The 22,517-nt window shown below is 27.7% G+C and overlaps 1 protein-coding gene across 2 annotated transcripts; it reads left to right on the forward strand.

Annotated features, from left to right (window-relative positions):
- Positions 1-901: 901 nt before the first annotated feature.
- Positions 902-22,190, forward strand: LOC107438035 (membrane metallo-endopeptidase-like 1). Of its 2 annotated transcripts, XM_043050041.2 has the most exons (13): positions 912-1,144; positions 1,221-1,319; positions 2,356-2,433; positions 4,646-4,755; positions 6,584-6,624; positions 8,668-8,719; positions 9,536-9,606; positions 13,729-13,832; positions 17,117-17,191; positions 18,068-18,133; positions 20,815-20,907; positions 21,412-21,476; positions 22,071-22,190. In XM_043050041.2, exons 1-13 carry the CDS (start codon positions 974-976, stop codon positions 22,171-22,173), a joined length of 1,128 nt encoding a protein of 375 aa, XP_042905975.1. In that variant the 5' UTR covers positions 912-973; the 3' UTR covers positions 22,174-22,190. The 2 variants fall into 2 exon arrangements, with proteins under 2 accessions (XP_042905985.1, XP_042905975.1); XM_043050051.2 differs by lacking the exon at positions 17,117-17,191 and having other exon boundaries at positions 902-1,144.
- Positions 22,191-22,517: the final 327 nt, after the last annotated feature.

The raw sequence follows: 22,517 nt of genomic DNA on the forward strand, positions 1-22,517 counted from the left end.
TTTTTTTTCCTATGGCAGGCACTGAATTTGAATCTTTGCCTATACTATGCCAGAATTGTTGCTCATTTCGCGTTACCCAGTGGGCACCTGTGAACCAAAGTCACGGAGGCGAGCAACATTGCCCACGCCACACTGCCACAAACCCGTTTATAGGGTGGGCCACATTCACACATCATNATAACACTCTTCCTAAAAATTACAAAAAATCCGTGATATAAGTTGCCAGTTTTAAGTATAATAGTATTAAACTGCATTCTTGAAATCATTGATGTTACTAGAGGACCTTATTTTAAATGTTTCAACAGTACTCATATCCAGTTTCAATTTGAAGTAAATTACAAAGACATTTAAAATTAAACTAAATAAGAAAATGAATTTATGTTTTTAAATTTTTCTTATTTTAAAAATTAGATCATAACTATCATTAGTTGAGAAAAATTAAAAGTGCAAGGATTTTCTTTAAAAAAAATGCGTACCTGAAAAAGCAGCAATTCAATTATTTTACTATATGTTTAGGCTATAAAGTTTATTTTTCCAAAAAAGTAATCATATCAAGATGAATATCAACGATGAAAGCCAAAAACGAACTCTCGCCACCTCATTCCACACCGTAAACAAACAATTGGCAATATTCTGCTTGGCGTTTCTCGAATTTTTTTATTCAAAACGCGCCAAAATTTGTCTTTTCGGAAGAGAAAATAATTCTCGTTTGGTGTGAAAGCGAAACAGTTTAGTTAAGAACATTCAATTTTAAGTGTTTAGATTTAAATTACACCTTTTAAATCGTATATGAACACTCAATTTGACGCTAACCTAGAATAAAGTATTCCTTCACACGATTTTTTTTTATGTTCTACGTAATTTTTATAGAGATATTACACCATAGTGTTTACAGCGTATAAACATTTTAACCTCACCTTGTATCATACATAATTGAACGATTTCTAATAGGCAATTGGCCAATTACTTTGCTATGAGTTTTCTGTTAAATCATCTCCCCTTTCTGGACACTTATCTCCGCAATCTGACATTAATCGTGAAGGACAAGTGGGAAGTATGTACGATTTGGATGTCAACATTCATGCCACAACCCTTAGCACAGATATATTTTTCAAAAAAATTGCCTATACAGAAAATGAAAGAAGTAAGTAAATTATATCAAGTAAATTAAGCTGTTAAATCTCTTCACATTTAAAAATCTTTTATTATATTTGTTCCAGGTACACACAATCGTTGAGGCTTATAAAGAGACAGCTAAGGGATTGATAGATCAGCAAATGTGGCTGAATGACAACATGAAAAGAAAATTGAAAAAAAATGTTAGTTTTTGAATTAAAACCCATTTATCTTGTAATTTTTCCCTTGAATATTTTTCTATGAACTACACTTGTTGTTATCATAATGCTTTTTCTATGAATAAGTCTAATATTAAGTTATGTAACTATTTGTATCTAAAAATTTTTTCGATAAATTATTTTTAATGTCAAGTTATTTTTATAATATAATATTCACCCTGAAAAATGTTTCCATATTTGAACGTCTTCTATAATTTAGAAACTTTTTTCGATAAATGATCTTTAATGTTAAAGTTAATTCTATAATATAAAATTCACACTGAAATATTTTCTATATTTGAACGTCTTCTATAATCTATGCACTTTTTCGATAAATGATTTTTAATGATAAGTTAGTTCAATAATATTATATTCACCCTAAAATAAGTTTCTATATTTGAACGTCTTCTATAGTCTAGAGACTTTTTCGATAAATAATCTTTAACGTTAAGTTAGTTCTATGACATAATATTCACTCTGAAATATGTTTCTATATTTGAACGTCTTCTATAATCTAGAGACTTTTCTTGATAAATGATCTCTAATATTAGTTCATGTTAATGTTAAGTTATTAATCAATGTCCAGTTAAGTTATTAATCATGTTAAGTTATTATTCTAATGTCAAGTTATGTTAAGATATTATTCTAATGTCAAGTTATGTTAAGTTATTATTCTAATGTCAAGTTATTAATCAATGTCTAGTTAAGTTATTAATCATGTTAAGTTATTACTCTAACGTTAAGTTACTCTAATGTTAAGTTATTAATCATGTGATATTTATCCTAAATTAATTTTTTATCGTCTATAGTCTTCTATCATCCAGAAACTATTTCTATAAAAGGATTTCAAAATATAAATATATGCTATAAATCATTGCTATTTCACGCTATATGCTTGTGCATCATACATATATGGTTTTATATTTAAAAAGTCATTTAAGTGCTCGTAAGTTTCGTTGTAAACAAAGTTTTATTTACATACTTTAATATGGAGTTTATTAAGTTTTAATTATTTTTACAGTTATCAAATTTAGCCACATCCCACTTATTATGGATGAAATATTTAGCTGATGGTACATTTGATGGACTTATGGAAAAAGTAAAAGAAATTACTAACTTTTTTTTTACCATTTGTATAGTTGTTCTATGCCATTTTTACTATTTACGTTTGAAAATTAAAGTGATATTAAATTTCTTATAAGTATTTGCACTCACCATATTGTGGATTTTGGGTCCTGCAAACAATTAGAATCCTATTTTTTTACCAATAACGAAATCATTTTGAAAATTTTTCTCCTTGTGATTAAAAAAAATATAAGTACAATATTAATACGTCACAGAACAAGAAAAGTATGCTTAACTTTATGGAGAATGGTCGTAATCCGAAAGATATGGTCCTAATAATTTAGCCAAGAGAGCAGTCGGAAGTTCGGATTCCTTATAACTAAAATTATTTTTTGCGTATATCTCTGGAACAATTAAAATAATTCTCTAAATTCAAATAATTTTGTAACACATGTAAAACTCTTTTATACGTACAATGATATTTCTACCTAAAAAATAAACTTTATAATTATTTATCATTTTTTATTTATAATGGTCGATTTTCTATTAAATAAGGTACGTGAATTTTTACATAATTTTCAACGATGTATTTTTAAACGACAAAGTCCAAAATTTGAATCGGTCGAAATAGTTCTAAGAAATAAAAATTTATAAATACAACTCTTTTTTTATTTATATATGGGGGAGTGTCGGGTACCCCCGCCTACTGTCAATTTCATATGTATAGAATATTTTTTCAAGTCAATGGGCCATCAGACAGAAATTGCTATATTAAAAAAAGATTATTTTCAAAGTTTCAAGTATTTATGCAGCTGGTAACATGGTAAACAATAGTTTTGAAAATATGTTGAATACAGTAGTCATGAAATTAAGAAAAATTGGTTGAATGTTTCGATTAAACTTCATTTTAATACTAAAAAAATAATTTTTTCTATACATACAGCATTAAAGTATGTAGTCTTAAGTTTAATTTGCACAAAGAAAGAAGTTTGTATGTAAAAAATTGTTCGAGTAATTACAAATTTACAAAAAAATTGGATTTCGGGTAGCCCCGCTCACATGAATGTCGGGTATCACCGCCCAATTTTATTTCGTCGATAAATGTACGGTTGCAAAGATTATTATTTTATTGCTTCAAATTTGAATGTTATATGCATTTTTAACAACAAATATTGTTGTTATTAAATGATTGTTATTAAATGATAGAATTCACTAAAAGTATATAAATATGTAATAAATAAAATAATTTTGTGATAAAAATGATAAATGAGGTTTATCTATTGTCAATACATTGGTCATTCTCATTTACACCTGAAAAAAACAGTAAAAAAACATAATTTTTGTAACTGGGCGGGGCTACCCGACACATTTAGAAAAGAGCTGAAAAAACATGTTTTTTTTAAATTAAACTATTCGTTTTTGGTTTATTCTTTTTGCAGTATTTAATTAGACGATAAAATAATAGAAACATGCAAAAATATTAATTATTACTCAATATTATACAGAAATATAAGCAATACTCCTTAAGTGAGCTGGGCTACCCGACTCTCCCCTATTTACTTTGCAATCCCACTTTTGCGAAAAATATTGGAACAAAAAAAAATTTCAGATACCTGCTATACCCCAAGTTATGAGGGGGGGAAATGCCGTGCTTTTCGGAGAATGCACGTTGAGTCTAATTTCGTAACTTTGTTCAAGTTTATAAGTATGTTGAAGGTTAAACTAAGGCTTCAAATCATTCCGCGTAAATCCAATCATTAGATCAGGAATTATGGTCCTTTTCTTTTTGCGCACTATACATATTATTATGTTCGAATGCTATCGTTTATATTTCCTCACTAAATTTTTGTACTACCGTATTATTGCTATATAACAAACGATATATATATCAATTTTTTGAGTTCTCCTCACACTATTGTATTGATATATTTTGCTTTGGCTATATTAATACAACATTAGGAAGCACTCCTTTTTGCGAATATAATCGTGTGGGCTGATGAAGAGATTATATCTTTTCTTTGTTTTGTTTTCCGGATTTTTAAGTTTTTTTAAATTTTTTTCTTTCTTCTTTTAGATAATCAAAAATTCTATTTTATAAATACTTTTGAAAAATTTTTTATTAATTTTCTTCTCTTGTCATTATTTCTATTTTTTTTTCCATATTTTCTCAATATTTTAGGTTATATATATGTATATATATATATATAGAGAGAGAGATAATTTGATAATTTTCATTTCTCTTTCAGTATCTTCCTACTAACTCAAGTTTTCTATGGAATGTGTTAGATTATCAGAAACAACAATTCAATTTTTACTTGTTGAAAACTATTCCTGAACCGGCAGGGAATGTGGCCAAGTAATCTACTTTATCTTTTTTGCTTTTAACCATAGCTTATTGTAAGCTGATTTGTACCACTAAACATCAATTATTGGCATTGTTAAACGGCTCGAAACAATTTTAACAACGATGTAAAAAGTCCCGAAATTGCTTTTGTAAAAATCGAATGATTTAAAGTGAACATCACGTAATTTTTGAAGTGTGTGAAATCCTAACAAGTCATCTAAATTTTTTTCGATTGTTAATTAGCTTTTCTGTAAACATTATAAATTGTTAGAATCAATTAAAATACTTATTTCTTTGGTACAGAAATATTGACTAAAATTATTAGCCAATGAATTAGTTTTCTTATAAAGAAATTTTGAATTATTTTTAGATGCTTAGTTAAATAATAAACTTTGAATTGAAAACAATGACTGTGATTGTTTTGAACTCGCCAAGGTTTTGAAAATGCAATTAGTCAAATGCGCTATTGCTCGCTAATTTCAGCTCACCTCTTTTTCTCCACGAATATTTTTTTGTCATAAAAGACGTGTAAAATACGGTACTTCTTTAATGTGATTAATTCACTGAGAAAGAAATTACGGAAATTACGCTCAAAACAGACGGAATATGGTCAAATTTACAGCGTGTCTGGCTCCATAGGTACATTAAATATATCAGTCATTTTTACCGAAGCGCTTTGACAATGGTTTTTGTAAAGTTAACAATAAAGGTTTTATAATGTGTGATAAAAGTTTTAAAAGTGGGATAAAATTTGGTAATTTTATCATCATAACTTTAATATAAAACCATTTATTCGGTTAAAATTACTTTTTTTAAATATTTTTACTATATGTGTTCTAATAAGATTCTAAGTTCTAATAAGTTCTAATAAGAGATAAGAAACCAGAATTTTCGGCAAACCATTCCCATATGAAGGGAAAAATTATAAAATGAATGTTTGAATACCGTAACACTAAATAAATGATTTTGTTTTTGATACCAGGATTATGTTTTTTATTTATTTATTTATCTATTTATTTATTTATTTTAACCAGAAATGTCATTACCGTATACTGCGGCAATTTTTCCAGAATTTTTTCTCTGTCTTGTTTCATTTTACAGTGTTAATTACGGATCACGTGAAAATAACTAGTATTAAATCATTGAAGACGTATTTAAAGGTGAATCAATTAATTGCATTTGAAGCGTTGATTATAGAAGTAAGCTTCAATCATTGCGAAATGTTACATGAATTAAATATTGCGTAAATAATTAAAAATTATGTATTATAATACGTGATAATTATGAACAAATTTGGATACAGGAAAAAAAGGAAAACTCCATGGGCTTATTGAAATTAATGAATGGTAGTGTATATTTTTATAATTTTTAGATGATATTGAAATAGAATATTGTGTTACTTGATCAAAAACTTCATTGCTTTCAAAAATATACGAGATGGCAATAACAGTCGACACATTTCAAGCGTTAAAATGTTGGCGCCCATTTGCAAGACTTCCCAGACGTGAAGTTGAAGAAACAAAAGTGATCTGAAATGTAAAACGTAATGTTGCCAACGAGAAATTAAAAAATTAAATAAATAAATAAAGGCGAAAAACAAAACTAGAAAAACCACAGTTGCTGAGAGGGAAAAAAAGTTGAAAAACAAAACAAGGAAACCCAAAGTGGTCGAGAGTGGCAAAATCATGAATCTATTTGCCCCAGTAATGTCTATTCAAATAATATCTTACCTCTTCTTCTTGGAATTATGTATATCTATTGTTTTATTTATTATTCATAAAAACATTTTCTTGGTAATTACTTATGATAAATCGAAATGAATAGGTGGATATTTTTTTAGGATATTTCAAACAACTGCACAGCATACTCGTGGCTTAGTAGGTAATTTATCCATTTTTATATATTTAATTTACTACACGTAATTTTAATTTGTAATATACGATTAATTTTAATTTGATTATGCGATTTTGTACTGTGTGTTCCGTAAGGGCTACACTAAATATTAGCTTATGTAATCTTAATTCAGATATTCAAACAAACATGAAGCAGGAAAAAAGTAATAAAATAGAATATATGTGTGTTTGTAAGACAGCACTTCTTCAGGGGACACACTGTCTGCAAACACACTGGAGCCTTTCTGTTGTCAGTGGTTCGGTTTTTCCACTGACAACAGAAAGGCTCCTGTATTCTATTCCTGTAGTATATTCTATTTTATTACTTTTTTCCTGCTTCATGTTTGTTTGAATATCTAAATTCAAATAAAGCAAATTTGGTTTTAGCTGCCTTAGGCGCTTTTCCATTTTGATTTAATGTTTTAATAGTTAATTTACCTCTTTGTTTGTTTTTTGCTTTTGTTAATTGGATTCAATTTCTGATTAGACTTATATAAACTTAGTCAGAAGCGCATTATTGACCTCTAAATAGCATTTAGGTTAGGAAGAAACAAAAATTCTATCGAAATCTGAAGAATTACTGACGAGAAAGGTGGGGTAAAAAAATTTCAAAAATCCGGTTGATTGCTTAATGAAACTTGGAGGGCCTCAGTGTTTTCTAAGGCATACGTTTTATTTCAGTTATGTTTTTTTCTTAGATTATTTTTATTTTTTGACCCCAAATAAGAATAATTTATTGATTTTTTTTAAAGATTCTAAAATATGCATTAAGGGATGCCAAAACGGAACACCCTGCATAACATTAAAAATTCATAAGATTTCATTTACGTACAGATATAATGGCATAATATTGTTTAAAGCAGTAAAACGCAATCCTCTATGAATAAATGAAATTTTGTTAGCTAAAATAAAATTTATTAAATATTTTTATTTTAATTCATTTTTCTCTCGCTTAAGACCAGGATATTGATATGGTNTGAAGAATTACTGTCGAGAAAGGTGGGGTAAGAAAATTTCAAAAACCCGGTTGATTGCTTAATGAAACTTGGAGGGATTTCTACATGACCTCAGTGTTTTCTAAGGCATACGTTTTATTTCAGTTATGTTTTTTTCTTAGATTATTTTTATTTTTTGACCCTAAATAAGAATAATTTGTTGATTTTTTTTAAAGATTCTGAAATATGCATTAAGGGATGCCAAAACGGAACACCCTGCATAACATTAAAAATTCATAAGATTTCATTTACGTACAGATATAATGGTGTGGTGATTAGATTAAATGATATTAAATAAATTGATTCAATAAAATTAATAATCACAACAGTTTAATAATAATTAAAAAAAGTTAAGTTACAATGTAAAAGACAGACATGATTAACGACAACAGCATTTTTAAAAAAGGTGAATGTTCTTGACAGCAGCATTTCTTGAGCTGCTGCCAGATTCTGGAAACTAAAGTTTGAACACAAGAGATGTTGCCATCTTATAAAAAGGTTGAGGGAAATGTTTTGCACTGCCACCTGGCGAGCAGAGCTCATCGCCATCTGGTGAGAAGGTGGTTCACCACAATAGCATAATATTGTTTAAAGCAGTAAAACGCAATCCACCACGAATAAATGAAATTTTGTTAGCTAAAATAAAATTTATTAAATATTTTTATTTTAATTCCTTTTTCTCTCGCTTAAGACCAGGATATTGATATGTATGGTTTCTTTTAAAAATTAAAAATGTGATTAAACGTTTAAGTTGACACCGTTATATCCTTAACGTATTCTTTTTCATCTCGGTTAGAAGTTTAATAGTAAAATTAAGATTAATTTTCGGATGCAAATTACTCTAAAAAAAAAGGATAAATGATGCTTTTTTTTTTCTTTCTCTCTTTCTTTAACTTACATTGTATTTTTTTTTTTTTCTCTTTTGAATATACATCTAATCGAGAAAATATGATTGAATATACATCTAATCATATTTTGAATATACATCTAATCGAGAATGTTTCCCATAGCATTTAAATGAACATTCCTTTTCACAGATCTATTGTTTGGAATATTAGTTCCACCAGTTTATGATTCCCTGCGGCCCAGGTATGTATAAAATCAAATCATATTTTAGTTCTTTAGAATTTTAAATTTTAAAAACATCTCCCAATTAATTTTTTTTTCTTCAAATTTTATAATTTTTTCTTAAACATTTAATATTTATTTTAACTATTTTTATAGATTATTTTGAAAATAAATAATAAACATTTTTTGAAATGCATTTGCTGAAACGAGAACTAATGGAATTATATGTAAAACTGCACTTTTTGCCCTTTATTGAATTTCAGTTTCAACAAACATTTTTTAATACGTATTTATTAAAAGAAAAACCAATGGAATTGCATGTAGAACATTTTGCACTTTATGGAAATGTATTTATTGAAGGAATACTAAATGGCATTATGTGCAAAACTACATTTTTGTACTTTATTGAAATTGTATCGTGAATATTGCCTTATAAAAACAATATTCCTGATGCAATTTCAAAAAACATTTTTTTTAAAATGTGTTTGTTGAAAAGAAAACTGATGGAAAGGGAAACTACACTTTTAGCATTTTATTGAAACTGCATCATGAATATAGTTTTACTAACGGCTGTCAAAAACATAATCATATTTAAAATATTGTAAATATCAATAATTTTGAGCAATATAAGTAAATTATGTAGTAAAATCTGCATAAATATTTTGAACTCAAAATTATTTTAATTATTAAGAGAAAACGCTGATGAATTGCATGGAATAAATATGTGAATGAATCTGAAATGATGAAATAAGAAATTTTACAAGTTATCATGTATGATAGTTTGAAATTTGCAATTTCACCAATTTTTTTAATTGATAATTAACTAATTGTGTTTAGATGGATGAATTATGCTTCTTTAGGATTTGTTGTAGCTCACGAAATTGGCCACGAATTAATATTTTATTTCAGTAAGTATTCAAGTTTTTTCTTTGGAATGTTTTCAAAAATAAGTTTCTTTATCATTATGAAATTGCTTTTTAAGTTTCAGAAATGCATATTTTAAGCGAGTATTTTTTTTTTTTTTTTTTTTTTTTTTTTTTTTTTTTTTTTTTTTTTTTTTTTTTTTTTNTTTAAAGTCATACTATATTTTATTCGAAGAACAACGGGATATAAAGTTCTACAAGTTAAAAGGTGTTTTATATTTTTCTCCCATTATTTAAAAATATTTACAATAAAATTAAAAAATAGAATTAAAATGACGTTTACTAAGTGCGGAACAAGTTATTACTTCTACAAATGGCTTGACATTTAGTGGCATTGCTAAGCAAGTCTAGATCCGGATAAATTTTCCTAAATTCTTTTTTGTTTTATTAACATTTCAGTAATGGGATTATTTCCGCAATAAAAAAAAATACTTTGTACTTAAGTATAAAAACTCTCAAATATTTTCATCATATATTTTAATAATTGTTCAATAATTTAATCATTTAATAATTCTTGAATAATTGAGCATTATTAAAAAATTTATAAAAATGCAAAATTTTTAACAAATTAAGGAGAATAGTTTCCCCCCAAAATAAAAAATAATTGAATTTTACAAATTTTGAGTATTTTTTGCGAAATCATTTGAGTTAGTCAGTTAATGGTGCAGTATTAATTAAGTAGTGTATTTAATATGTTCCCCTCAAATTATTGTAATAAAACATTTCTTAATGACTGAAATAATACAATCGAAAAAAATATGTAACAAAACCCCGTGAATGTAATTATTCAAAATCTCCTTTTTTTTAGGAAAGTTTAATTAAATTTTTAGTTAGCACTATTTAAGTGTGGTGTTTAAGATTTGTTTAATAAATTATAGAAGTATAGTTATTACTAATTGTAAAATTATGCAGTCGAGTAAATTGCAAATTAATTTTAATTTAATTTAAAAATTAAAAGCAATTAGTAATAATTAATTAAAAAATCAATTTTAATTTAACAATTTTTATTTATTAAAAGTTAATTACAATTAATTCAAATTAATTTTAAATTTGGAATATAAATTTTTTGTACATAGTTTTCATAGAAATAAAAGCTAAAAAATACAACAATCTTCGTTCTTACTTATCGGAAAATACCCAACCAATTTCATAAATAGTAATAATTAAGTAGCGTGTTAAAATAGTGCTCGTTAAGATATTAAAATTTCACCTCAGTAAGTCGAAATTCGAATATTAGGTCAAAAGTTATTTAGGTTAACTTTTTGTTCATCCTAGTAATCATTAATCAGTCGGATTTGAATAAATACGGATCGGATTAACTTTTCTTTTAGTTCAATTATTAATTTTCTGGATTTAAATGAAGAAGTTTGCTCATTAAATCATAAAAAATAATTATATATTTTGAAAGCATCATATTATTAAATAACTACAAGTTGAAATATGTATCTAAATTTATAGATGGCAGCACTATAAGTTGCCGCTCATATTATAATCGAAAAGAAATAAGAAAGGATGGATTAACTTTATCTAAAAGTTTAAATGCATATCTAAATCTCTAGATGGCAGCACTGTATGTGGCTGCTTTTGTAATCATAATGAAATGAGAAAGGGAAAGACATTTTTTAAAATCATCTAAATCTTTACAGATAATTTCCACAAGCACATATAATTAATACATATTTTTTCTCAATATCGTTTTATATCTAAAAGAAGAATAGCTAAAAAAAACTATTTTTTAACAATTTATTTTCTAACTATTTTTTACAATTAATATTAGATCATAAGATTCTGCAAAATAATTTATTACCGAAAAATATTATATTTTTATTTGTATCTTCATAATTTTGTGCAAAATACATTTGTTGTTTTCAAAGCTAAATTATTTTTGTCAACAAATTTTTTTTCTCCCAAGATTTTCGTAGGCCCTAGGCACGTGCCTAAATGTGCCTATAGGTTAATCCGGCCCTGAATTTAACGAATCATAAATCACCAACTCGTCAAAAATTGCTGATGTTATACTAATTCATTAAATTGTTTAATTTCTCTCCCACTAATTTTTTCTTCTTCCTTTATTCACTCGTTATATTAAGGATCATTCATGCAATCATCACTATCGTGATGCCACCATACTTTTCTTATTCATCCTCTAATAGGTATTTGCTATTCCTTTCTTTCTTTCTTCGCATACTTTTGAAATAAATTCAGAGATCAGATGATCTCGATCTTTTTCTTTATAATAATTGTGGAAATTAAAAAAATATTATAAAGCTCAAAATAAATAGAAAAGTTTATGGTATTTTTGTGATATATTTTCATGTTGCAACACGACATAAACAAATAGGAATGAAAAATAGTTAAGTATCGATTCTTTATACAAATTAAACGCATTTTCTTTACAGCAACTTTAAAAACTAAATGTTTTATTAAAGAATTCAATTTGTTTCTTCCTTGTAAAGAATGTTGTCGATTTAAAATAATTTATTTTCCTTTACAAGTGACTTAAAAGGCAAAATCATTTTTTTTCTTCAATTAGCCAGTGACAAGCCTAAAAGAAACATGAAAAGTGAAAAAAATTATTGCGCGTAATTATGCATGACAAAATGTAATAATGGAAATATAATTTACTTTTCCTGTTAAGGATATATAGCGAGGAATAATTATAATTACATAATTTGAGATAATTACATAATTGATGATATACGCCACTTAACACAGCAATCACTGAAATTTTCTCTCGTTATACGTTGGACGATTAAAATGCTTAGAGTTTTACCTCATTCAAAACGTATAACTATTAAATATTGAATTATTATTTTTTCAAAAAAAAAAAAAATTATTTATGCTTTTGATATTTTTTGTCTCTTCTTTCAATTTGTGCTGTAATTCGCATCATAAAATACCAATTATAAATCAAATTGATATAATTATTTTGCATTTTTAATTTCCTAAAATTCAGAAAACGCGAGAAGTTTTTATCACCACTTATATTTTTTTACAGTGTTAGAAGTAATGGTAATATCTTTCACATTTACTGCAAATTTACTTTTAAAGTGTAAACCCTACCGCCAAATTAAACCAAAGTAATAAGCTTTTGAACGCTATTGTTCGACACCTTGGCTCAAGTTGAATTAATATGTGGTTCTATTTAACACTCGATTGAAATTTCAGCAATTTAATACGATGTTATGATTCAAGATCTATGTAGAATCTATATTTTTGCGGGTTAAGAATACTGCAATATCAAGAAAGCGGCTTATCATAATTTCGGAAGAAGTCACTCCTATATTTCAGTATACTGAAGAAATTTGCCCTGTTATTGCAAAATGTTTTAGTTTCACAGTTTGAAAACCACTGGTATAAATTGTGTTTCATATGGTGTGCTAAAAAATAGTGATTAAATTAGTGCAATACGCTTAAATAAATATAAAGATGGAATCCGAGAAACATTTACGGCAGACATTTCATCTGGGTGTTCTGTAATGACAGCACTTAAATTACATTTAGATTCCTAGTTAAAAAAGAAAACAAAAATCCCAGATTGAGGATCGCAGATTATATTTAATCTAATATTTTTATAAATTGAAGAAAAAAAAACAGAAACGTTATCAGGGTCTGCTAAATCTTTAAACAGGAGAAAGTGGGATAAAAACAACAAAGTGAATACGATTACCTAATGCAACGAAGTACAAACAGGTTTGGATAGTTTCAGCAGCATTGATTCCTTAGTTTTTGACAGCGTTTTGTTTTTCGTTGGTTTTAATATTAAATTATTATATGATACCTAATCTGCATATTTTCTCCGGAAAATACTGAAAATATGCATTAAGGGTGGCCATTAAGTAACACTCTGAATGATATTGGATGTATATAAGAGCAATTATTGATGTGTCATTTCATCAAATTAGCAACGCTTGTCTTATACTGTTGGCCATAAGCTGGCATTTCACAGTATAGCCTTGTTTTCCGTATCAAATAACATTATTGAAAATAAACTGATCGAATGCATAAACTAATATTAGCAAACGTATTTAATGTTTTTATTCACTAATAAGCAAAGATTTGTTTTAAAGAATCTATAGTTTAGTCGTCATTTTTTTTTTCTCTTAGAAACAAATGAAATCTCTGATGAAGCTTTACAGAAGATAAACTCAACAGCCACTTGCCTTATTGGACAATATTCAAATTTTACACAAAAAGAAAATGAGAAAAAGGTTTGTAATTGCTCTTTTTCCAGTAAAATATACATTTCCAATAAAATATACATACTACAAAAGGCGAAGACAATGTGTGTACATAAAATTATAAATCCTAAACAAATATCGGAGAATTTTGACTTAATAAATATATCCCAAAAATAATAACAATTGGCCAAAATATTCAAATAGCATAATTTCTTTCTCAAAATTTCTCAATTACTAGTTACCAACATGAGTATACGTCACATTTAATTCACTTGAAAATTGTAAAAAAAATACTAGATGTCTAAAAGTAAAAAACAGTTTATTAAATCTATTATAAATATGTAATGAGAAAAAGATATTCGGTTTGCTGCCTTCTGCTTATGAAACCAATTATATATTTCCACCATTTATTAAAAATACAGCAGAACTTCTATTTAACGAACTTTCATTTTGCGTTTTTATTTATTTTACGATTTTTTTTTTTTTTTGAGGAACCAAAAACATTTTGGAAATTTCTTTGTGAAATAACTTTCAGAAAGCGTAGTGAATTTTCGATTTAACGAACTTTTCTTTGAGATCCGCTTACGCTATTTTTAAAAATATTTCAGAGCATTTCAAACTTGTTAACGCATTTTATGGGAGTAAATGACTGTGAATTAATTTTCGAAGCCACTGCTTTATGTAATATTTTACTGCTTTCTCTAAAAGTTATCTTAGAGAAAGCAGTAAAATTCTTTTCCCTTTTCATTTGTATTTCAAACAAAAAACTTAAACCAAATTAACGGATTTTATCAATGGCAATTAAACCTAAGAGCTCGTGTGGTAATGTATGTTTAAAATTACTTTATAATAAATGCCGCTATAATTTTATACATACATTTAGCTTTTTTTAGTTGAAAATGCATGTAGTATGATAGTGATTGTAAAATGTTTTTCTCTATTCTTGGTTTCATACAGATTTCTTTTGCGGTTAAGATTTATAAAATAAATAGTAGGTACTAGTTTGCAAGATAAAGGTACATCAATAGCTTTTTTAATTTAATTATGCCCAGTGTTTATGAATAAAAAACCTGTTTTGTGTTGTTTAAGCATTTTAAAAGGTGATTTTCTATTTAACGAATTTTCCATATAACGAACTTATAATCGGAATTTAGCGACATCGTTAAATAGAGGTTCAACTGTAGTTACAATGTCCGTTAACTTGTTGAAAAGGCTATAAAACAAATATTTTTTCTACATATTAGATCATTACAACTGACATATTTGCGTAACTGTCTGAATTTCCTGACCATGCAGCACATTTTGTTGCAGCAAATAGTGATTATTTGAAAACATAGTTGTACAGTTTTTATCAGTTAAAAGCGCTAACTATATATATTGAGGAACCTTATAACTAATTTTGAAATTTTGTCAGGAAAGGTCCTGGTTTCCTGTGCAAAACAGAGAGAGCCGTTCTTATCTTTCTTCCTCTACATTTATTCGTTTTTCAAATAATCGGTCATTTTTTGTACGTCCTGTACAATTGCCTGGTTTCCGTGATTTTCGAAGCAAAATACAGAAATTCTTTCTTTGACTGGTATAACTGGTTTGTCATACGTTCCTCAGTTTGCAAAACAGCTCAAAGCCCAGCTCAAGTGCATGATAGAAATAGTTCATTTGCATGTTTTAATAATTAATGTTCAACTCATTTATGCACTCATTATTAACTTTTATGCATGGTTTTATGCATTTATTAAATCTTTTGCATTTTTATTCTTTTTTATTCCATTTTAAGTAGTTAAGCTATCTCTTTTACTTACCACGGAAGAAACTTTTCGTCACAAATTCTCTTTCACCTCCATTACTAATTTAAAACTTAAATTAAAGAAAAAGTGAGTTCAGACAATGTCATGAAGTTAGTCACGAGTAAGTCAAAAAGTTTCAATCGCCGAAAGAAAATTTAAAATATCAAAACACAAACAAATTACTGAAAGAGAACTTTTCTATTGAGTAATAAGTATCGAGTATTAAGTTATTATCTTATAATTTATTTTCATTTGGATATTTTACGATATTTTTTTTAATATTTTAAACTTTATTTCATACTTAAGGTTTGTCTGAACTTATGAAAGTGAGTTCAGACAAAGTCATGAAGTTCGTCACGAATAAGTCATGAAGTTTCAATCGCCGAAAACAAATTAAAAAATCAAAACACAAACAAATTACTGAAAGAGAACTTTTCTATTGAGTAATAAGTATTGAGTTTTAAGTTATTATCTCATAATTTATTTTCATTTGGATATTTTACGGGTTTTTTTTAATAATATTTTAAACTTGGTTGCTTACTTAAGGTTTGTCTGAACTTATGAAAGTGAGTTCAGACAAAGTCATGAAGTTCGTCACGAGTAAGTCATAAAGTTTCAATCGCCGAAAAACAAATTTAAAAATCAAAACACAAACAAATTACAGAAAGAGAACTTTTCTATTGAGTAATAAGTATCGAGTATTAAGTTATTATCTTATAATTTATATTCATTTGGATATTTTACGATTTTTTTTTTCGTATTTCAAACTTTATTGCTTACTCTAAATTTGTCTGAACTCACTTTTTTTTTTTACTTTAAATTTTAAATTAATTATAGCGTTGAAAGAGAATCTGGGACGAAAAATTTCTCTCCGGATAAGGCGTCCTCTTCAATTAACTTCTTTTACTTAAATTGTTCCTTTTTACTTACGTTATTCTACTTTAGTTAAATGTTCTTTAACTTGCTTTATTTTTAAACTTGCAATATTATATTTAAGTTACTTACGTTTCTCTTTCTTTTTTTTTGTTTCATTTTCAATAAGACTGATTCTGTCAGCATTTGAAGGAATAATCAAAAGCAATCAATTTTTGGTGTATCATGTGATTTCATATGATAGGAAAATAAATATTTTCATTGGTGAATTGATTATTCATTGCTACTGTTATAAATATTAAAATAGTACAGAAAAATGTCTTATTAATTTTTTTAAATATAAATATTTTATTTTAGCACTTTATTTATTTATTTTGAAGAAATACTGATTAAGATGCATACAGTTGTAACCGCTAATTTTATGTCTGCTGACTATCTAGTAAATACTTCATTTGACTTTTCATTTTGACACCTTTTTTTGACATGTCATTGAACCAAATGCCTCATTTTGAATATTTCCTCACCGGTTATGAGACTCATAATTTTAATTATAAAGAATTAATAATTTTAATTTTTTTTTTTACTTATTAATTATTGTTCACTTAGTTTTTCTTTTTTTACATAAATTTGCATCTAAAACAATGTTCGATATTTTAGCATTCTTCTCAAATCAGCATGGCTCCAAACAAAAATGTCTTTAAATGGTATGCTCAAAAGTTTCATGATTTATTTGTAAGTTTCAAATTTTCTCCTTTATTACATTCTTTTTTTTTATCATAAATCTATTTGCTTATAGATTAGAAGGCTGCTAAAGTGTTTTATTACCTATCTAAAAAATTATTCTTTCTATTGAAATGTCACCGACGTAAAGGAATGATTCCTAAAAAGAACATATTATATATNCCTTTTTTGAGGTTCACATAATTCGGACCCGGTTGGTGTACGTATATATAATACACCGAAGAGCCATTACATTATGACCACCCTGCTAGACATGTAGGACCACCTTTAGCCCTCAAACCTGGTAACACCCGACGTGGCATTGATTCCACAAGGTGTTGGTAGGTAGTCTGAGGTATTTGGTACCAAGAGCTCACCAACTGGTCCTGCAATTCTCTTACATTGCGAGGGGGTAGCGTGGCAGCACGAATTTGGTTTCCCAAGTAGGACCGCACATGCTCTATTGGATTAAGGTCAGGTGAATTTGGGGGCCGAGACATGACTTGAGAGTCACTGGAATGTTCCTCGAACCAATCCATGACGATTCGACCCTTATGACATGGTGCAGTATCCTGTTGGTAAATATCATCCCCCGCAGGAAAAACTGTTGCCGTTAATAGATAAACGTGGTCTCCAACTATGTTCAAGTAGCTTACAGACGTCAGGGATTGTTTTATGAGGATTATGGGTGCTAATGTGCCCCATGAAAATATTGTTCCTGGGCGAGAAACCATGAAAGCATGGGCGAGCCCATTGTTATAGATGGAGGGTGGTCACAATGTAATGGCTCTTCGGTGTATATATCGCTCTTGATTAATACTCTGTTATCTATTACAAAATTACCTTAGATAGATTCATGAATCAAAAGTACCTCATTTTATTCCCCAGGTTAATGGTACGTTAACTTTCGAAGAAAATCTTGCAGATTTGATTGCTATTGAACTTATTGAAAAGGTATTATTTGTGTTTTATTTTCCCTTTCCTTTTTTAATGTTATTTCATTTTAGTGTGAATTTTCTCAATGCTACCTTTTTATCGTGTATGAAATTGGTTAAATCAGTAATACATATGAAAAACATTCATAGGTTCACTTCCAAGATATACTTATTTCTCATTATTTGTTAAAATGGACACTGACGTGAGTGATCGGTTTTGCTAACTTGACTGATAATCGAACTTCTAGACACATGACTGATAGTGATACCGGATTAAAACTGGTGATAAATAAGGAAAGAAAATCCGCAGTTTCACTGCCAAGAAACATTTTAAAGACCGTTTGTCGTAAGTCTCTTACTACTTTAGATCATGATTGAGGAAGCTATGGGCGAATGCTTGAAAAATGTTTCAAAGAGCCTACAGTGTTATTAGCGCGTACCAATTTAAAAACATTCCAGCAAAGAAACTACAGCTTTTTCCTAGCTTAATGTGTTATTTAACCTTGGAAAAACCTCTTAAACATACATTTTTGTATAAAACTCTTAGAAAAAAATGATGCAGAGTAAATTTGTACAGACTGAGGATAATTGGAGAGAATGAAGTAATGGGTTCATATACAAGAAATCGTGAGTTCGATCCCCGCGGGCCGAAGACCGTGCACAAAATGGGGACTGGTTCACGCTAAATCTATCGGGGACACAAAATTCTCCAAGTTCCAAAAACAATACCTCTGGGGCTTTTGGATCAGATATTGATCGTGCTCTGGTTCAGGGCAAAATTAATCTGTGGATTGATGGAAGGACTTGTAGGTATTGTCAAGTAGCATAAGACAACAACAACAGCAGAAAATAATGCTGATTTGTTTAGTTTTTTTATGTTAAATGTTAATTTATTTTTAATAAATTTCTTACATAAATTACACCAGTTTTTTTTCTTGTTTATGCAGAGTATATTTTCGAAATAAGTGATTTTTCGAGCGCTTTGAAATGATACGTCAAAAATAAATAAGTGAAAATGATAAAAATAAAGAAATATAAACTTAGAAAAAGTGCATTTTTGATTACGAAATTACTTTAGTGAAAGTTATATTAGTTAAGTAACATATCTTTGTGGTTCCATGATTTGTAATATTGTAAAAGAAAAATACGATCTTTCAAATTAAGTCATTGTAGGTCTCTCCTTCCCAGTACTTATTATAATAATTTCATAAGGGAAATTTTTTTTTTGCATTTATACAAATTTCTCACGGAGAAAAAAATTCTGGTAAAATTGCCCTACTGTATGGTAATGACATTTCTGGTAAAAAAAAAAAATAATAATTCTAGTAATACGTACATATACGGTATTTAAACATTCACTAGGCAAATTTTCCATCCACATGGTAACTGGAAATTCTGATTTTCAAAATTATAGTTCTTATTACCCCACAATTCGTAAAAAATACGAAACTGTAAAGTAAATTAAATCAAATAAGTGGTTTCTATGCCATGCTAAGATATCATTGACAATATTACCATAGTTTACCACTTTTACCAAATTTCATTACATATTGTAAAATAAAATTTAATTTTTTTTACTTAAATCATATTACCAAAGAGCTTCAGTAAAAATTACAGAGCTTATTGGTGTTCCCACCGAACCAGTTTTAAGATTTTAGAACCTCACCATATTTTATTATAGTCAGGTAGTTTTGACTATATTTTTTTTTAAAAAAGAGCTTGTTCTTGCCCAATTCGAGTGTGGGGATTTTGAGTCAGAAATTGATTTTCATCCGAAAGCTACAGATTTTTTTCAAAATGACGTCTTTGGTTTATTTTATTTTTTGTGTTAGTGTGCAAGTTTTTAAGGAACGTGTTGGTTTAGATAGATACTTATATATTTTTCTGCTCCTTATAAAATAACGTTTAAGACAAAAAACATATAACATTAGCATATAGCATCATAAACCGAAATGTATTATCACCTTCTTTTTACTAGTCCCTACTTCACAGAAAAGTAGAAAGACAGTACTAACTCGAATAAATTTTGAGAAAATCTAGTTAGGAATGCATTATTAAATTTCAAAAAAACTGTGACTTAGGGAGAGAAACAGACTGCAGATTTTAAAAAATGCAGATTCGCCTTCTTCCTACTACTCCCTACGTTGCAGAAAAGTAGGAAAACAGTACTTACTCGAATAAATTTTAAGAAATTCTGGTTTGAACACATTATTAAGTTTCATAAAACCTGTAGCTAAAAGAGAGAAACGGATTGCAGATTTGAGATGCAGATTCGCCTTCTTACTACTCCCTACTCTGCAGAAAAGTTGGAAAACAGTATTTACTCGAATAAATTATAAGAAATCCTGGTTAGGAAAACATTATTTAATCACATAAAAAGTGTAGTTCATAGAGAGAAACAGATTGCAGATTTAAAAAATGCAGATTTGCCTTCTTCCTACTACTCCCTACGTTACAGAAAAGTAGGCAACCAGTATTCACTCGGATAAATTTTAAGAAATCCTGGTTAGGAATACATTATCAAATTGCATGAAAACTGTAGCTAATAGAGAGAAACAGATTGCAAATTTGAAATCAGTGACGTGAAAATATCTGAGATAGGTTCAAAAATCTCATGCAACAGAAAAAAGAAATCAGTACTACATACATTTATGGAGGTACAAGCTTTTACAGTTAACAAAAAATTGTTTTTAATTGTAGGCTGTTCACTTGTTAACGGATGAATTTTCACCAACTTGTGTGCCTGAATTCCCTTACTCGACAAGACAATTATATTACATCTTAATCACACAGGTAAATATACATCGTTAGTTAATCATTAGCTTTCATTAAAAAATTTACCTTGTATTTCACTTTGAATGGAATGCAAAATCTATAAAATACCCTGAATTTCAATTGTATTGAAAATAAATAAACAGTTTAATCATAAGTTTTAAATAGTTTATTTCTTTTACTGCGTCAATACAATGCGATCAAAAAATAATTACGCTTTGATTTGCATTAATATTATAAATATTTTTTTAAAATTTTTTTTATTTATTTCTTTGTTGTAATTATATATTTTCTTGAACTCTCTATGCATCTTTAAAAACACTTCTTTGTAACTTTTGAAGTTATCTTTGTTCGTAATCATGTTAAGAAATTTTTAAAATTTGTAAACGTAGAAGTTTTAATTGCGAATAAAAACTCGCAAATTAATTTAATGTTAGCTTGTAATATTTTTTATAATTTTATAGAATACTTAATTAAATTTTTAAAAGAAAGACTATTTTCTCTTATCTTTACTGTTTTTTAAAGCTCTGGTGTGAAACTGAAATGGTAGAAATGGATCTTGAAGATAAGCATGCTGCTGCAAGATTTAGGTAAGCAAATCGTTTTTAAAACAGTACACTGTATGTAAAAATTCTGACTCAAATTACTGTAAGAAGTTCACGCACTCGAAGTGCTGGCACTTTTTAACATAAAATACATTTTTATTGTAAAATTTTCAGGGATAAAGAATCTGATATACCATAATTTTAGTGTAGTATTTACTATAAAATTGCTAAATCACTGTATTTAAATAAATATTACTGCGAAAATTACGGTATAAAATGTTACGGTTACATGGATTATGCACCTAAATTGCTGGTACTTTTTACTGCAAATTCATCCGCAATTTTTTACTGTGTATAAATGAAATATAAAAAAATGGTCGTTATAAACATTTAACATAGGTTTAAAAATGAACTAGCTGTAAACTAGTATGTTTAGCTCATAATATGACTAAAAATGCTGTGTTTAAGAAATGCATACGTAGAAGTTCTTACTTCCGGTTAAAATTACATATTTAAAAACAATTTTTAAATTCTTAGAAATGTGGGGGTTGATATTTTAAATTATACTTTTGAATGTAACTTTAATAATGTGGTTTTCAATTATATTATGATTTCGGTGTGTGTTTATTTGTTTTATAGGATGACTGGAATCATGCAAAATGCTGAAGAATTTTCAGAAGCTTTCCAATGTGATGATTTCAGCTTTATGAATCCAAAAGTGAAATGCTCATTTTTCAAATAAAATTGTTGAAAAGTGTAGATTTCATTTTTTATCGTTTGTTTGTTTAGAGACTCCGTTGATTTTCAATGTATACTGCGTGTTGCATACAGCTGCTTTAAAAGGAAAAGCTAGTTATCATATATAATGCCTATATTGGATGCCCTATAATTTCTCATACAGTATTTGTATCTCAACATAAAAAAAAAAAAAATTCTAGTCTCAAATAATTTGTTTTATAGAATTTTTATGAAGTGTTACGAAACTTATGCAAATGGATGCAAAACTTATAAAATAAAAAAATAGTGCGTGGAGTCCCTCCGCGCGGAAGAAGTGAAACTTCGTAATGTGGAAATGAAATAGGAAGG

Source organism: Parasteatoda tepidariorum, chromosome 8 (assembly GCF_043381705.1).
Source record: "Parasteatoda tepidariorum isolate YZ-2023 chromosome 8, CAS_Ptep_4.0, whole genome shotgun sequence".
Lineage (NCBI taxonomy): Eukaryota > Metazoa > Arthropoda > Arachnida > Araneae > Theridiidae > Parasteatoda > Parasteatoda tepidariorum.

What these genes read in the sequence shown, in the direction of transcription:
- LOC107438035 (XM_043050041.2), top strand. Translation starts at nt 974, where the DNA reads ATGAGTTTTCTGTTAAATCATCTCCCCTTTCTGGACACTTATCTCCGC. An exon ending in AAAAAGAAAATGAGAAAAAG is followed by an intron (nt 13,833 to 17,116) that starts GTTTGTAATTGC and finishes TCGATATTTTAG; the next exon opens with CATTCTTCTCAAATCAGCAT. An exon ending in CATGCTGCTGCAAGATTTAG is followed by an intron (nt 21,477 to 22,070) that starts GTAAGCAAATCG and finishes TTTGTTTTATAG; the next exon opens with GATGACTGGAATCATGCAAA.